Source organism: Arachis hypogaea, chromosome 17, assembly GCF_003086295.3.
Source record: "Arachis hypogaea cultivar Tifrunner chromosome 17, arahy.Tifrunner.gnm2.J5K5, whole genome shotgun sequence".
Taxonomy (NCBI): domain Eukaryota; kingdom Viridiplantae; phylum Streptophyta; class Magnoliopsida; order Fabales; family Fabaceae; genus Arachis; species Arachis hypogaea.
Window position 1 is genome coordinate 126292122 of NC_092052.1, and position 18149 is coordinate 126310270.

Here is an 18149-nt window from a genome sequence, read left to right on the forward strand (position 1 = left end):
CTCCGTGGCTTCCCCTTGCAACGCGCCACCGTGAGTCCCCCACCATCCATGCAACGCCGTCCAAGACATTGTCATCTGTCACCCTGCGACTCTTCTTCTTCTTCTCCTCCTATTTGGTTTTGAATAATTCTTTTAACTAGTTTTTTATGTTTCTTTTTTCTAAATTTCGGATGATTCTTTTTATTAGTTTTGGATGATTCTTTTTTCTATGTTTTGTATTTTCTTAGGATTTTGATGATTCTATATCTTATGTTTTGGTATTTTTTTTTTGGAGTTTCGAATTTTTTTTGGAAAGAGAAATTAGGGTTTGCGTAATAAATAGTAAAAAGTGAATTAGAGTAAGAAGATGTAATTAATAATAATTAATTTTGTATCTTTTAAAAATAAAATTTAAATAATCACTAATTAATGACAATTAATTAGTATAGAGTGTAGTTTAAAAACGCTTGTTAGCTTGTTGTTGGCTAGACCCCTGTTGGTTTCCTAGCGGGATTGATTTTAAAAATACACCGAAATTTCAATGTACTACAGCTTATCACAATATCAGGGGGAGACAGTATATGAGTTTTTTCAGATTTTTTAATTTTTTGTTATTCAGAATTTGACACATTGTCGACACAACCTACGAAAACAAAAACCCAAACTTAATACATATATGGCACCACTCATAAGAAATCATTAATGTTATTCTAGTATTATTATATTTTTAATATCTAATTTGGCTTTTAAGGAATCAAAATGCATTCTGATTATTTCCAGGTGAGATTCATGCTACAGCTTAAAAATCACCTTCCACTCATTAGAGCTTCCATCATCATAAGTTTTGATATTTATGACCCAATGAAAGCATTTTTCCTTAAGATCGTCTGTTATTTCCTTTTGCCTCACGAGAGTTTTGAATTTAAGGAAGCTCAGTGTAGGTTGCACCTTTTTTGGTGAGGGACTTTTTTTCTTATCATAATTTGATGCAGTTGCAATCTGAGTATTTATGACCTCAACCAACTCTTCTAACTCTTCCACCAATATTAGACTGTCTTGAGATTTTCTTTATTAGCTGGTGGTTTACCTTCTTGAGTAAGTGTAGCTTCCTCACTTGATTGAGAGAAGCCAAGGCTAAATGATAGCGCAGAAAAGTCATTCTTTAATGCAGCATTGGAAACCATTATTATTCCATCATTCACGGCTTAAGCGGGTAGATGACTGCATGGTGACACATAAAATAATTTAAGAATACAAAGAAAATATTGAAAAATAATTTTATTAAGTAGAACTTACACATTAGTAGGAGATACTTTCTCATGAGATTTTTGTTGAGGTTGTTCTTCGGTATATTCCTCTGTTAGAAACTTCGCATCAGGGTGTTGAGGTTGTGGAGGATTGCAGGATTATAGAAAAGGATTTTAATTAATACAAGAAAATCAAGTGCACTTCAATTCACATGAAATACACTGAAATAAGAACCGAATACACCGTATTTAAAGAGATATGCAACTCAATAAAACATCCACAAAATGACCCCAGAAGCACTACAACAAATTTCTATGGGCTAGTTACAACAAATGCATCAACAAAGTCTCTCAAAATGGACAAAATCAATATTCTATTACCTAGTTACAACAAAAAGAAGTGCACTTCAAAACAGAAGCAACACACTGAAATGACAAACTAAATATAGCGAAATTAGAAAAGGAATTTAAGTAATACTTACGCATTAATAGTTTCTTCTTCTATATCTTCCTCTTTGGAAGACTTTTAGGCAGTTTGTTGATTTTGGAGAGGGTTTGAGGCGGATATTTCCGAAGGAGGAGCACATACTTAAAGTGAAACTCTAAGGAAAACAAAAATGAAAAAGTTAATATGAAGGAAACATTCAGGTGCAAATAATTAACTCAATGAATAGAACATTTAAAGTGAATTAAAAAACTCACATGTCCAGTGGTTCTGTTTCCAAAGAATAATCATTTGTCCTTTAGGATTATCATTTATTATTCCTTTCTGATTAAGAGCTAGTTCATTCAATGATTCTTCTTATTCCTTGAACCTGAAATACACTGAAATCATCTCACAACTACACCTCAAGCATTCAATAAAAACACAACTTCTTTTGTATGAGAATTTACATAGTTGCAGTTTTTCTTTTTTTTTCTTACCTTTTTTTTCTTGTATAAAATCTTAAAGGACTTGTTTTCTATAAAAAAATATGAAATCAGAAACAGAATATGGTAGCACAAGAATTAAAGAAATGGTAAGAGAAACAAAAATTACATGTTATCATTTGGTTGATTTACAGTGCTCTGGTAGCTTGTCTGTGTTATAAACACAGTAGTATTTTCATTTGCCAAATTTACATGTGACACTCTAAGGACAAAATAAACATTATTCAGTAAAACTAGAATAATTACATCAGATTTTAAAAAAATTTAGCAAAAAAAGAATTTTAGACATTGAATCTTACGTTTGCGAAGAATCATAGTGAGCTTATGTGGAGTGGAGCTCAATTTTTGGAATATCAGTGGTTTTTTCTTGCATCCTGAAAAAGCAAACAATCATCAGGAAAAAAAAACACAATAAAATTAGAAAAATACACCAAAAAATAGCACATACTTTTGTGCAGGCTTATCATTTATTTTTTTCAATCTTGCTTTTCTTATATCTTGCATTTGTTCACTTCTGACGATACATGCAAAAGATTCTGATAATAAATAAAATTTTAATGAAAAAACATAGCATCACAATAATAGTTTCTGAATCTTACTCATTATCAGATTCAGTTTCTTTTTTGGAGGATGAGTCCTCAGTAACATATTTCAATTTTTTAGATTCAATCTTGGAAAAGAAAATAATCCTCAGGCAAATGAACACAATAAAATTGACAAAATATGCCAAAAAGAAACACTTTTTTTTTTTGCAGGATTTTTATTTTTTTTCTTTAATCTTCTTTTCCTTATTTCATCGCTTTAAATAAAATTTTAATGAAAAAACATAGCATTACAATAATAGTTTCTGAATCTTACTCATTATCAGATTTAGTTTCTTTTTTGGAGGATGAGTCCTCAGTAACATATTTCATTTTTTTAGATTCAATCCTGGAAAAGCAAATAATCATCAGGCAAATGAACACAATAAAATTGACAAAATACGCCGAAAAGAAACACTTACTTTTTTTGCAGGCTTTTGATTTTTTTTTTCTTTAATCTTCTTTTCCTTATTTCCTCGCTTTCTTCACTTCTGATAATACATACAAAAAATTCTGTTAATAAATAAAATTTTGACAAAAATAAAAAATATAGCATTATAATGATAGGTTTTGAATCTTACTTATCATTAGATTCACTTTCTTTTTCGAAAGATTAATCCACAATAACGTGCTTCCTTTTTTTGAATTTCATCCTGGAAAAGCAAATAATCATCAGGCAAATAAACACAATAAAATTGATAAAATATACCAAAAAATAATACTTACTTCTCTGCAGGCTTGTGAATTTTTTTGGTCAATCTTCTCTTTCTAATTTCCTTGCTTTTTTCACTTTTGACAATACATACAAAAAATTCTGTTAATAAATAAAATTTTGACGAAAATGAAAAACATCGCATTACAATGATAGATTCTGAATCTTACTCATCATCAAATTCAGTTTCTTTCTCTGAAGATAAATCCACAATAACATGCTTCTTTTTTTTGGATTCTATCCTGAAAAAGCAGATAATCATCAGGAAAATAAACACAATAAAATTGACAAAATACACCAAATAATAATACTTACTTCTTTTTCATTCTTGTAGGTAGTTTTCTTCTTTTTGTGTCTCCTCAGAGTCATGTTCATAATCAGACTCAGACTTAGCAACACTTTTCCTTTCCAAAGAAATAGTCTTCTTCTTTTGTGGCTTCTTTTGTTCCTTTTTTTCTTCCTTCCTTTCTCCATTTTGTTTGTCTTTTGGTTGTTTTTTCAGTTGTGCTCTTTTCATGATGTCCTAAAACAAAAAAAATATATTTGTTTACACAATATATTTATAATTAATACACCGAAATTTAAAGAAAGAATTCTGTTGAATTACCATATCATCCTTAATCTCAGCTTGTATTCTTTTAACCAGCAACTTTTTGGTCCAATGTTGCACCCATGGTGGTTCAGAAATTTCATCACCGGCCTATTTTTGTGTGTGGATTCATGAAAATATACAATTATCAGAGCATAGAGGCAGCCATTAACAGCATATTTCTTGTGCAATGTGTGCTCTCTGATACCCTTGATGAGGAAGTTGAGCACATGACCACCCCAATTCCATTGACGTATTGTGTCCACGTGAAGAATGGGTAGCAAGTGAACGAGATAAACTTTGTTTATCGTTCTCGGCAACAAGAAGAACATCTGAATATAGAGGATGAATGTGCTCTTTAATTTCAGCCGATTTTCCTCTCCATCAACACTCATCTCCATCATAAAGGTTGTGAATTTCGACAAAGTCTTGCCTTGGAAGTTTTTAATAACTTCCTTATTCTCCTCACTAAGTTCTTGAAAATTAACTTTGGCTGGATACCTGGCCCTGCAAAAGCAGCAAAAATATTTCAATAGCAAAAAAATAATTTGATACTACACCGAAAATTAATTTACAGAATATATTATAAAATAGATTTTTACCAGATACAGTCAAGTCAAGGGCAGCTGCTATATTTTCTTGGATGATCTTGATTATACCATACCGTATATCTAGTGTGTTATGGTATAGATCAAATGAATATGCCAATTCTTTCAAGAGCTTATATGTGATACATTCATGGGAGGGACATGCATCATACCACCGAATCCGATTTCTTGAACAATGACTTTCTTGTCATCGCTCATGTTGTAGTATTTATCATGAATGGATCTTGTGGAGCATCTCAAATAATAATTTTCTGTAAATAAATAAGAATCATGTAAATAAACTATATTTATACAAAAAAATGAGTTGTTCAAATATATACATGCTTACATTATATTTTGACGCTTGGTTTTTTTGTCATTTTTTCTGTAAGGAATAAAAAAAGGGGTTAATAGGTAACAAGAGCACCATGTGCACCCCAATTCACATGAAATACACTGAAACACAAACCAAATATATCGAAACACAAACCAAATATACCACTATTATTTTTTTATTACATCATACAATGTGAGGTCAAAAAGACATGTAATTCAATGAAACATGCATAAAATGATACCAGAAATACTACAAAAAAATTCTATAGGTAGTTACAACAAATCCATGAACAAAATTCCTGAAAAATGGACGGATGCAAATCACTCAAATATGTAAAAATAATATCAAAACCACAAGAATAATATTCTGTTGTCTAGTTATAGCATAAAGAGGACAAAAGCACTGGTACACCTCAATTCATATGAAATACACCAAAAGACAAACCAAATACATCGAAAGGCAAACTAAATACACCACTATTATTTTTTGATTACATCATACAATATGAGGTCACAAAAATATGCAACTCAATCAAACATGCATAAAATGATACCAGAAGCACAACAACAAAATTCTATGGATTGTTACAACAAATCGATGAAAAAAATTTCTAAAAAATGGACAAAAACATATGCAAATCCCTCAAACACATGTAAATATAGCTTAAACTATACGTAATATTTACACCGACCTAACCCAGTTATCACTAAATGAAGCGTATAATGAGAACAGTAATATATACTTCAACGTAAGAACACAAAATTAATCTACTAAATAAACAGAATTATCACTATGTAGTATTTTACAATCGAAATGAGAAAGAAAAGTGAGAAAATACGATGATTAGTCAACATTACCTTCAATAATCTTTTGTGTTCTCTTTCTGTGTTTCTTGGTGAAGATTTCGAAACTAGTTTTGAAATTTTCTTGACTTTTCGCAACAATTTTGAGAGATTTTTAAGAGATTTTGAGCATGGTTTGAATTATGAGCGTTGCGGTTCTGATCAAGGGATAAGAACTGTTTTTCATAATGACGTTCGCGCTATTCAATAGTTGGGTTACACGCACTCTAATCTAAGGTTGGTTTTTATTGGGTTTGGACCAACTTGGTCGGATTTATTTGTCAAAAAGACTTGTATTTATAGCAGAACTGATATAAAAGTCTTTCGTTATCCAACAAATATATGAACATCAATATTTAACACTATTATATTAGCATACCATAAGTCAATACTATTATATTAGCATAATAGCATATAAACATGAAGCGTTATCATGCATGTTCATTATATGGATAAACTATTATTTCTACTTATGAATGTTTAGAACGCTGATAAATCTACTCACGAAAAAAAAATTGACTTTCTACCCGTAAAAGATAAGTTTCCATTGACAGAACTACCTGAATCCTAAAAAATTATTCAAATTTTTTAAACTATCCTTCTTAACCTAACCTACTCCATCTTTAATTTTCATCCTTTCACCACTGCCATCCCACCCCCAACCTCTATCTCTTTATCGCCATCACCACCCTCTCTTTCTCTCTTGGATTTTCACATAATACTGTAAGCACTCAAATTATCCCCAAATTTATTGCATTATTATATCACTGCACACTCTGACCATGCAAAAAAAAAAAAAAAAACTAGCAATAAGACAAGCGGCAAGTTCCCAATATTCCTTGTATAGGAATTTACAGAAACATAATTAAGTTTAACACGGAAAAAATCAGCATATAGAACATAGAATCTACATATCTGTTCTCAAATTTTATTGCAAATAATCACAACAAATCAATCATTCATTCCACTTCGCCGCCTAATCAACGTTGACGACCGCCATAGTGGCACCAACGCTTCCAGATTCGTCAACAAGCGTCACCTCCCTCTTTGCCAATTAAATCGGCATCGACCACCTCTACGGCGGCCCCAACAATTCCAGATTTGTCAACAAGCTCTCTTACCCCATTTGCATAGTAATTATTCAATTAATTCTCTGTTTTAGCATGCTACATGATCGAATAGAATAGAATTTGGGGAAAAAAATGGGTAGACTTTGGGAAAAAAATCACAGGCAAGAACAATGTATGTGGTGGTGGTAAAATTGGCGGCGACGACAATGGTAAAGAGTTAGGGATGAGAGTTGGAAGAGGAAGGATTTGGGTGATGGTGGCAAAAAAATTGGGGATTAGGATGGTTGTGAAGAGATGGGGATTGGGGGGTGAAGTAAGCTAGGTTAAGGATAGTTTAGAAATTTTGAATAATTTTTTTAAGGTTCAGGTAGTTTTGTTAATTAAAATTTATCTTTCATAGGTAGAAAGTCAATTGTTTTTGTGGGTAGATTTGTCAATATTCTAAATATTCATGAATAAAAATGGTAGTTTATCCTTCATTATACACTACAACAAAGAGAAGTTACGGGAATCATAAGGGCACACAGATACAATTAATGTGATTAATTTGAATAATTAGATCTGTTCTTAGCTAAATAGTTCAAAAGATATCCTTTCTAAATTTAAAATACTATATGCACCTTAAAATCAGTTATTAAAATTAATCACTTTGTATTTATATTTAATTTAATTTTAATATATATTTTATATTTTAAGAATTTTGCTAGGTAGACAACGTGGGAGATGTAAACAACGTAAATAACGGGCTACACCTTAGGTCCACTAAAACAAAAAACATCCCACCCCATTTACACCCACCACAACCTTAGCCTTTCACCTTCCACGGTTCCACTTTTCTCTCCTTTTAGCGCAGCCGCTTTACTCCCCTTTCTCTCTCGCGCTGTCACCAATGCACCTCACTGTCGCCGCCACCACTGTCTGAAGAAGCAACGTGCCGCAACCGCTGTACCTTCTTCTCCCATGCGTCGCGCCACCTCTGTGCTCCCTGCAACCAATGTCGTCACTGAACCTTCTTCTTGCGTGCGTCGCGTCGCCCCTGCTCTAGATGTCGCCACTGCACCTTCTTCTCCCATGTGTCACGCCGTCCCTGTTCTCCCTGCAAGCGACGCTGCCGCTGCGTGCCTTCTTCTCCCCTCAGTCGCACCGCGACCGTGCTCCCCGCAAGTAATACCGTCGTTCGTCCTCTTCTCCCTACGTCGTGCCTCGCCACACGTTCTAGACTAAGATGCCGGTCCTCTTCTCCCCTGTGCTTGGTCGCGTCTGTGCTTCCTGGAAGCAACGCCGCCAATGGTCCCGACCGCTCCCTGCGTCACGCCTTTTGAAGAATCAACGCAGCTGCTCGTCTGTCCCGTGGGTAATAATGGATGTTTTTTTCATATTTTTGAATGTTTCTTTAATGATGGATTTGATGTTTCTTTTATTTTAGGAGATGTTACTTTATTTTTAGATGGATGTTTCTTTGATTTTAAACTGACACCGACGTTGTGGAGGGAAGAAAAAGAAGAAGAAAATTAGAGTGGAGGCGCAACTAACGGCGCTGAGAGAAATTAAAATTTGTAAGGTGAGTGGGAGTGAAAATAAAATTAAGTTAAGTTTAAATTATGATTATTAAAAATTTGACTTTTAAAATTAATTAAACATTGCTTTTTTAACCTGATATTTACATTGTTTATTATAAAGATTATTTCATATACTTTTTTATATTTTAATATATATTTTATATTAATAACTAATTTTAATATACACCTTAAATATGTCCAAAAACAAATATTTTTCAGAGAAGCTAGCGTCTGTTGTTAGGTCTAACAAGATTTTTTCTCAAAATTTTGTAGTGTGTTATTTTAATTAAATGACTTTTTACCTTAAAAAAAATTAAAATGACTTGAAACATTTTTTCAATTTATTTACTACCTTAGACCAAAGACCAATGACAAATTATGTAATTTACTTCCATCTATATTTATGTTTACAAATTACAACATAAGTTGGTTATTCCTATGAATGTTAGAGTGATAAACAAGCAAATTAAGAGCAGTTTGTAAAAATCAAATGAAATTTCATTGGGTATTAGACCATAGGGTTCTTGCACTGGCGAGATCAAGGGTAGGCTTTTCTATTCGTCTTCGAAGTCCAAAATTTCAAGTTCCAACCGTTCAAATTTCAAAGTCTCAAACCATCGTCTTCTAAATTATTTTTTCCTCTATTTTCCCCTCTTTTTCTTTGGTTTAAGATATGGACGTAGAATTCAAATTATTCACGGTTTGAGATTGTACTGGTTCCCTTATTTGTCAACAACAAACGCGTAATAAACAGAATCCGATTCTCGAGCAGCTCGGACAAAATGAAGCATTTGAGGGGCCCCATACTATAGAAAGCGTGCATTGTCACTATTTGATTTGTCATTTTTTGAATTTTTTTTGTCAATTAAAATGGCTTTGTTTTTCTTGATATTTTCCCTTCGAATTTCGACTGAAGGCTCTAAAGTGACTAATTTGGTTTTCTCTCTCTCGTACTTACTGATGGTTACGCATTGTATGATAGAAATGATGAAAATTATAGAGGATAATAATGAAAAATCAGATACGTAATAACAATGTATTAAGACTTATTATTTAATCAATCATCATTCTTACATTGCATTGAACTGCTCCACCATGAGAGAATCAGAGTGTGTCGCTACTCTTTTGCGGTAATATGCAATGCATATGAATCAAATCAAGATAGTGGTCATCATCTTTTAAGCGGGACAAAAAAGGGAAGCTAATCAAGCTATTTACTCACTTTATATTTACCCTTCCACCACGACCAAAAAATAAAAAAATATTTACCCTTCCATGAGTTCTATATTTGCTATCTTTCAGTCCTCTTCTGTTTAAACAATCTTCGTAATCATGAATGGCATAAGTGTTGCTTAGTCCTTGAAGTTCATAAACGAAGAAGTTATAAATTCTTTAAGGTAAATTATATGATAAAAATATAAGTTTATAGATTTTTTTTTAATGGATGAAATAGTACTTGAAAAAATTAGGACCCACATTTTGAACAGCAATAATATAATAAAAAATAACTATAAAAAAAATTTATACTGTCCCTATACAATTTTAATCTGTGTAGTAAAGTTCCCATCCTTTAATAGTCCAGTGACGATTAATCTAGTAGTAATATGCAAGAACAGAAGTGACCTTTTTGTCTGTAAAATTATGGCTGTCCAAACTATTATGGCTCATTAGCTTTTTTAAGTTTGTATAATTCAGGAAAAGCTTATTGGATGCTCTTAACATTTGTCTAAAATTTTATTTTTACTTTAATAATTTAAATATTTAACTTTATCCTTGATTTTCTAAGGTGCTTTAATTTTGTAGCTATCATTTATTATCAGTCAATTGTTAGTCAAATTTTCGCTCTCTAAACTTGTAAACACCCATTAGCCAGCAGCAAACCCTTAAATGGAGTTCAATACCGCGACGGATTAGTCCTTGACCTGGCGGATTCGAGGATACCGTGGGAAACAAAAAAAAAAAAATTTCCTTCTTCACTTACATATGTAATCTAAATTTCAAACTGATAAGTAAATCAGTTTAAGGAAATCACATTTTCGGAACAAATTAGATGTGAAGAACAACTTGCAGATAATTCCATAATCTTGCTCAACAAAACCATTATTTAAACCTCAACTTGGGGCAATTCTCAGCAAGATAAACTCGTTTCCCCCTAATTTTGACCTAAGTTCTCTAAATTTCAACCTCAAACTGATCAGGAAAACAAATTGTGAGCAAGCGAAACTCGTTTTCCCACAATCCCACTTTGATGGCATGGTAAAGACTCGAAGGGCCTAGTGCCACAAAATAGGGTGAAGGAGAAAAGCATATTGAACACGATGCATCATGCATCTATGCAAGTTATAATTTACTCTAGATCCCATATGCTTCCAACATGGTAACAGACTTTATATTATTTTTTTGCAACTTTGCACTTTTGGATGTTAAAAAGCAACTTTCAAATGACCTCGTTTTACATGGACAACTTTTAACTTTGACCAAGCATTTTGCTGACATAAAATAGTTCCTAATACTAGTGTTTTTGTTATCTTTAACCATAGATAATACATAAATCATTATAATTTATGAAATTTAACAAGCTTTGACCAACATATTAAAAACAAAAAACAAAAAGCAAAAGTCTAACAATGACGACCCCCTTTCTAGAAATTCTGCTCATCTACCATTACAATAATCGAAAGAGCTTCCATCGAACAACAAAAATATAATAATAATCGAAAGAGCTTACTGTTTTGACATCACGCACTAAAAAAGATGTTACAGTTTGCTACTTTTATATAATATGTAACGACAATGGAGTCAATACCAAATAAAACAAGACAAACATGCCGTTGACATTTAATTTGCACATAGATTTCCGGAAATTGGGAAGCATGAATAATAATATTTATAATCATTCATTATTATTTTCAGCCAAAAAATACCTAGTCATAAGTAATCTAGTAGTTACTAGTTAGACTCTCCAGAGATGCATATGCGCTACCACTTGCATTTCACAAATTATCTCCAACTTGCAGAACATCGTGGTCTATAATTAGTATGTGAATTATTGTTTGAGTAGAATTACAATATTTTTGGTAGAAGATTAATAAATGAATTTAAAATTGTGAATAATGACCAATTTGCATTGTCACTTTTAGATTATCGAAATTATTTATTATATTTCTTAAACTAAACCAACTAAACTTAGATGTCAGATTATGCAGACTAAAATAATAAATAACAAAGATGTTACCAAGTACCAACCTCAACTTACAAACTGCAAAATCATGAAAATGGAGAATAAACGTCAGTTCACCCGTTCAACGAATACGAATTCAACGTCTAATATAAGCTCAGAAAAGAAACGACAAAACAAGTAGCTAGCAGCACTTGGAATTTCGTTTTTGCATTCGAAGAAGGTTGAATTCAACCTTCAAAGAAATACAAGGACTCCCTCCCCTATGATCTTTGGAAGTGAGAAGCTTTTTTAAAGGAAAGCACCCAAAGTTTTGTTTAACCTTCTTAATCCCAAGTATGTAGCTTTCATAATATAATAAATAGACCAACTAATGTCATTAATAAGCAACAGTCAAGCGCTCGTTTCATCAATGCATTAAGAGATTTGATAGCCACCAGAATAAGTTAGAATAAGTATATGTAAATGACAATGCAATTATAGGGAAGCCCAGAGAAGAGAAAAAAAAGAGGGAGGGGGGGGGGGGGGGACAAAAACTAGTTTCCAAGCAGTGATGTCAAAAGTGCCAAAACAGCAATGATAATCATGATATTAAGAAAATAGTTTGACTGTAGGGGCTTATCTGGGCTTCCACCAATTGCCTCATACTCAGATCGAATCTTCTGCTTCATAGCATCAGATAGCTCTCTCTGCAATTCAAATAGGCACACTATTGAATTTTTTATTCCCTTTCTTCTTCATTTAAGACTTCCAAATTTTACAAGGATATCACATGATTTGAAAATACTTCTTCCTGTTTTACTAAAAGAAGATACTGGGACAAGAAAACATGACACTTGTTTTTAATCCTGCACCAAACCAGAAAAATTGAAACAATGAACAATACGCACATATATATGAAATTTTCTTGTGTTAGTCTTTCACGAGATGCCTAACAAATTTCTACAACTGTCAGCTAAACGAATAGTAAGATATGAGTATAAACGGTGCAAGAAAAGAACCTTTCCAGTTGAGTACTTTGCTGCTTCAAACTTCTCTGCTTGTGGCTTTGGAGAAGGATCTAATACTATGCCCTGACAAACACATACCAAGGGGAACTTTTACTGGGTAACTTGGTCAAGAACTCATTATATGGACCCACGTATGTGCAGGAAATGAAGAGAAATGCTCAGGAAGCTTTATATAAACAAGAACAAAATCTCCAGGTGTGGGTCACATAAGCAAGTCCATGATATATAATTTAAATAAATGTAAGGGTAACTTAAAATCAACAAACCTCTGGAGGATCAAATTTTGCACCAAGGTTGCTTAGCTTGGCATGGGCTTCAGCATAATCGTTGAAGAATGCTACCTGATCCTCAGCGTACTTCTCAGCATAAACCTGCAAGTTAGACAGAAGTTTAATTTTATGTGCATTTGTAAAATAGCCATGGAAAATAAAACTCCAGTTACTTACCTTGAAGGATGGATCCTCAAAAAGAACAGCATCTGTTGGCAATACCAATAAATCTTCATCCTTTTTTTCCTTGATGTCCTGCTTACAAAAGGGAATAAGGAAATCATAACCCCTGTATACTCCCCTACGCTATCAATGTCCATTACTTTTTTAAACATTTTTTTTTTTTGAAAAAAGGTGATAATAGAAGTAGTGGTAAAGACCTTGAAGTATGAGTTATCAAACTTCAACCATTGTACTGTCCAGGATTGTCCTCCAGGTGCTCCTGGTCCATCTTTCTGTAGATCGAAAGAAAATTACAATTATAAAATATTCTGATAAGGAATAGGCAAAAGGGCATATAATATGCAGTGTATAGAGAAGATTAACATAAAACATAACATGCCCGAAGAAGAACGGACTTTTAGTGCTTGCTGGTAATGCAAAATATCAAATATCATATTTAGAATTAGAATACGACTTAGAAGAATTGAAATAAATTTACTAGTACAAAATCATCAAACAAGTAGGGGGAGAAAGGGAAGATAATATACTGTATATTTAGTCTCAGGCTTGCCCCAGCCACTTCGTTCAGGTCTGGACCTTCCCAGTGTGTGCGCACCAGATAATGCAACAATTTCCTGCAGGTTCAGTAACTTGATCAAAATCACGTATAATATTTCCAGGATCCAACTTAAAACCTTGATCCTTGTTGGAAACAACGGAAATCACCTTGTCATTCAAACCCATTCTGTAGAAAACTTGACGCAAATGATCAGCCGGTGAGGGAGGACCAGCATCTGAGTACAGCAATGTTTGTCAGTTAGCTATATCAACACAATTTTAAAGTGTATATATTAACTATATTCTAAAAATGCATGATTTAAAATTTTAATAGTTGTAGACTTGTGTCTCACCCGATTACCATAACTAAATTTCCAGTCGAACATGAATCAAGTCCTATAACTGCAATCCATGCAAGTCTGAAAAACCAAATTGTTTGTCTGTTTTCGTTTTATTTTTGTTTGGGTTCAAATTTTCTTGATAATTTTTGTTTTTGGCTAGAATGAATTGGGCTAATTGAAGTTTTGAAGATAAAATGAAGATTGAACCAGACAAATTTATTTACTTCTTAAGCCATCATAGATATTCATCATTGTTTATAAAAGCGTAATATAAATAATTTAAGGTATTAAGCTTTTCAGTTTCCATTTGGAAGTGCTTGGCAAAGTGGCAAACTTGCAAATTGGTTCAAAATTGATAAATTAAAACTAGTAATGTAAATCAATTTAGTTACTCTATAATGCTGATAGCTTAGTCATTAGCCAGTCCAAGTCTACAAACAATAGAGAAGGTGCAGTACAGGTGAAAAAATTACGCTTCGATCTAATTCTTAGGTTCAATAAGAAGAATAAACATATTTTAACTTTTCAAGAACAGCAATAAAAGACTAAAGCTCTTTACTATGATTAATTTATTCCAATGCCTTGACTTCTATGATTTCCAATGGAATCCTAATTAACGTGGCTAGATACATTAGGTCACATGCTTTTTTCTTAGCACACTGGATATATGGCCTACTAACCTGGAAGTCTGCCTTCTTCAGGACATTGTTCAGGTGATGAGACATCCACTCTTCCATATTTCATAGGGATTTTTGGGCCTCCAGCTTCCTGACAATTTCAAGAAAGTAATCAATATATCTTTTAATTAAGTTATGTAGCCAAAAGTTAGTCCTGAAGCAGAGCAAGGAGTCAGGTAACCTCAACAGCAGTAGCACCAGCCAACTGAAATAAGTCTGCATACGTCACACGAGCGTATTTGTCTTTGATTGGCTGAAGAAGCTTCAATGCATTCACAAGTCCTGGAATGGCAACTCATCAGGGGAAACAATAAGCAAAATTCAAACAATCGCGACGTTTAGTATATCATTACCAGCATTGGCTGCATGTTTCAGCTCAACTTCAAATTTTAAACTACCATTAGCACCACCTCTCTGTGGCCATTCCTCAATATTCTTATTGTAGGTACCAGCATCATGCCATCCCAAGCGAATCTATCACGTAAAATTCTATGTGAACTGTAGATACTTAAGAACGTAACATAAAATTGTACAAAAAAATTATATATATATATTTTGGTGACTTGTGATTTTTTGGTGACTAAAATTATATTTATATTTATTTGTTTTAGAAGAAAAATAATTGAATGGAAAATTACAAAGAATGAGAATGATAAGGAATCTCCTACACAACCACGTGTGCAGGCACATGCAAGGTCATTAGAGAAGCTTTTAGATCCTTGAAATGTCACTGAAGAAACCCCAAAAGAGAGGTCATGAACTTTGCACAAATTAAACAGTAACCAATAAGTATTATCCCAGAGTAAGTAACCATACTGTAGCCAAGGTTGAACATTTCCATAGAAATTTTACTTCTCCCATAGCAATGGGACCTAACCCTCAAAAAGTGGTAAAGAGAACTAGGACACACCCCACTGAAAATGCCAAATAGCTACATAAATTAAATTCTGTAACAAAGATCCAAGTCTATGGGGCAGGTCTATATCATCCAAAATCCAATGTAGTATATATGCATAAGAGTTTGACATCTTGCTTTAGTCATTTTGGCAACTGTTAAATTTTACTCACCACCCTTGGAAGTCAGGTTCATAAGTAAGAATTCACATGTAATCAGTAGCCTCATTCCAATCATCTTATTAGTTGAATGGTTAATCTATCTATCTCTGGTGGTCAATGTGATGTGAAGACCAAAGAGTATTACACAACATCATAACATCATGACCAATTAGCTGATCCTTTAAAACCAGAGATAAATTCTGCATAAAGTGCTGTGTGGACCTTTCCAGCATTCTTTGTAGATATTGGACCACTGGAATACTAGTCAGTGTATCAGAAAGAATTATCCATCCAGCAGACAAATAATAGAGAAAAACTAGGACATGGCCAGCTTATCAAAGGCATAAGGCATCAATCACAAGGTACAAGGTCCATCTCCATATTACATGTGAGTGTTCATTATGCTCCATGACAACAAAACTTATAATCGTTAATTTTAATCAAATTCAATTTGAAAAAGAAATTCAAATAAAAGAGAAATTAATCCAAACGATAATGCAAGTCTCCCCGCAAAAGTGAATTAGATCATGGATTCAGCGTAAACTAGTCATGGAACTTAATCATGTAACTTATTCGAACCCCTCTAACAACGCTTATAGTCAACTAGTCATGGAACTTGATTATGCAACTTATTTCGAACACGAACAACATCGCCGCCTATACACTACTTCCCAAAGCGTTCGGGAAAAGAAAACAAATAATAAAAACATAAAAAAAATGAGTGAACACTTGGAATCCGAGTTCAAACGCTCTAGTCTCTACTAACGAAAAGAACAATAGGTGCAAAAATTCTAGAGTATTTGGAGACCTAACTGAAGCTCGTGACTTCGTGATAGTGAACTCGTACAGTGAGATCTCAAGAAATGAAGGTTTACCAGAATCGGATGGCAGAACTTTGTCCTGAGAAGCTCCTTGATATCTTCTCGAGCACTCTTCAGCTGGTCAGGATCAGACGCCAACGACTTTGGAGAAGAAACCGTTGCATAGCCTCCACTCGAAACACGAACCTCAGCTCTTCGCTGAAAACACAAAAAGAAAAGCACAAGCAAGTGAACACATGAATCGATCGCGAGCTCAAGTTTAAGAGTTAACAGCTCAAAATGGAGGAGACAATACCTGATTGACGAAGAGGTGAGAGAAACGAGAAGAGGAGTGAAGGTGGAGGCATTTGAGCGAGGAACGAGAAGTTGAAGAGGAGGAGAAGAAGGAGCGGTAAGATGAAGAGGAGAGTGCGGTGGCGGAGGGAATAATGCGTGAGGCAGCGATGGCGGCTGTGGCGGTGGAGGCCATTCTGGTTGTTGGAGACGGTTGGGATGGTAAAGTGAGCGAAGGATGAGTGAGGAACACACGCTCTGCCATGTGTTTGGGTACTGTTTGGGTTTATAACACTTTTTATTCCCTCCTTGCGTTTCGGATGATGAATTGATTATGTTCTCTGCCAAAAGCGCGATGCCACGCACACCTACTCACTGCAACGCTCTCGATTTTTCCTTGTGTTTGGTTAGTAGCGCACCTTATGCTTAATCAGTATTATTAATACTCCTAGTCACCACTATTCGTCTATTCCGTATTAGGGTTTAAATGTTATGTTATGATGGAATATTTTTTTAACGTATTATTTGACTTTTATAAAACACAATATATTTATTTTAAGCTCATGCAAATTATAAGAATTTGATTTAAATATTTTAAAATAATAATTTGAATTTGTTAAACCAAAATTATCACAATTTTTTTAGATTAAGATTTAATATTTATACAATTACATATTATTAAAGAATTTATATGCATGCAATACCGTTGGAATTTTCTGGAAATGCCGTGTAAATCCATCCCATTCATACTTGTTGAAGCAAATTGTGTCCCAAGGGCCAAGGCACATAAGAGGAGAGACGAGAGAGCAGTGAGAAAGGGTGGATACTTATTATAAAATAATTTGTTATTATGTAATAAATAAAACAATAAATTATGAATTATAATTTTTTTGTGAAAAAATATATGGTCGATTTGAATTAAAAAAAATAATCTGATTAATAGATTTATTTAAGTTTAAAATATTTATATAAAATATAATAATAATAGATAATTAAAATTGTCTAATTAATAAAAGACATAACATTTTAGTTAATAGGAAGATTAAATTTCTCTAAATTAAAAAGTTAGTAAAATAAAAAATAAAAATTTAACCTGAACTACACATAAAAATTACAAATTTAAATGCTATCGTCTTTTTTTTTTTCACTTTATTTAGCAGTGAGAAAGGAATCTTGTCAAGGCCACATGCCCCCATTTTAAAATGTAAAGGAAGTTGAAAAATGAAAATAGGATAAATTATTTTAAGAAAATCCAAGGACTTTGTTAAAACGTCAAACTTTGAAGTATTGTCTTCTTCTCTTTTGAATTTTGACCAACGGCTGCCATCCATGGAAAATTGAAAATGCATCACTGATGACGGTGTGCTTCAT

At 33.2% G+C, this 18149-nt stretch overlaps 1 protein-coding gene and 1 long non-coding RNA gene across 3 annotated transcripts; both read right to left on the minus strand.

Annotated features, from left to right (window-relative positions):
* Nucleotides 1–3158: 3158 nt before the first annotated feature.
* On the minus strand, nucleotides 3159–3526 carry LOC140180944 (uncharacterized). The gene is made up of 3 exons (XR_011875190.1): nucleotides 3464–3526; nucleotides 3319–3390; nucleotides 3159–3228 (listed from the first exon to the last, which is right to left on the minus strand). It is a non-coding gene; the product is annotated as an uncharacterized lncRNA (long non-coding RNA).
* Nucleotides 3527–12015: 8489 nt separating this feature from the next.
* Nucleotides 12016–17235, minus strand: LOC112764605 (probable L-ascorbate peroxidase 6, chloroplastic/mitochondrial). Of its 2 annotated transcripts, none has more exons than XM_025810286.3 (12): nucleotides 16801–17235; nucleotides 16560–16703; nucleotides 14982–15102; nucleotides 14810–14910; nucleotides 14632–14719; nucleotides 13779–13846; nucleotides 13601–13687; nucleotides 13271–13345; nucleotides 13068–13145; nucleotides 12888–12992; nucleotides 12613–12684; nucleotides 12016–12300 (listed from the first exon to the last, which is right to left on the minus strand). In XM_025810286.3, the coding sequence occupies exons 1-12, from the start codon at nucleotides 17041–17043 to the stop codon at nucleotides 12148–12150; spliced, it is 1335 nt and encodes a 444-aa protein (XP_025666071.1). In that variant the 5' UTR covers nucleotides 17044–17235; the 3' UTR covers nucleotides 12016–12147. The 2 variants fall into 2 exon arrangements, with proteins under 2 accessions (XP_025666071.1, XP_025666072.1); XM_025810287.3 differs by having other exon boundaries at nucleotides 12016–12459.
* Nucleotides 17236–18149: the final 914 nt, after the last annotated feature.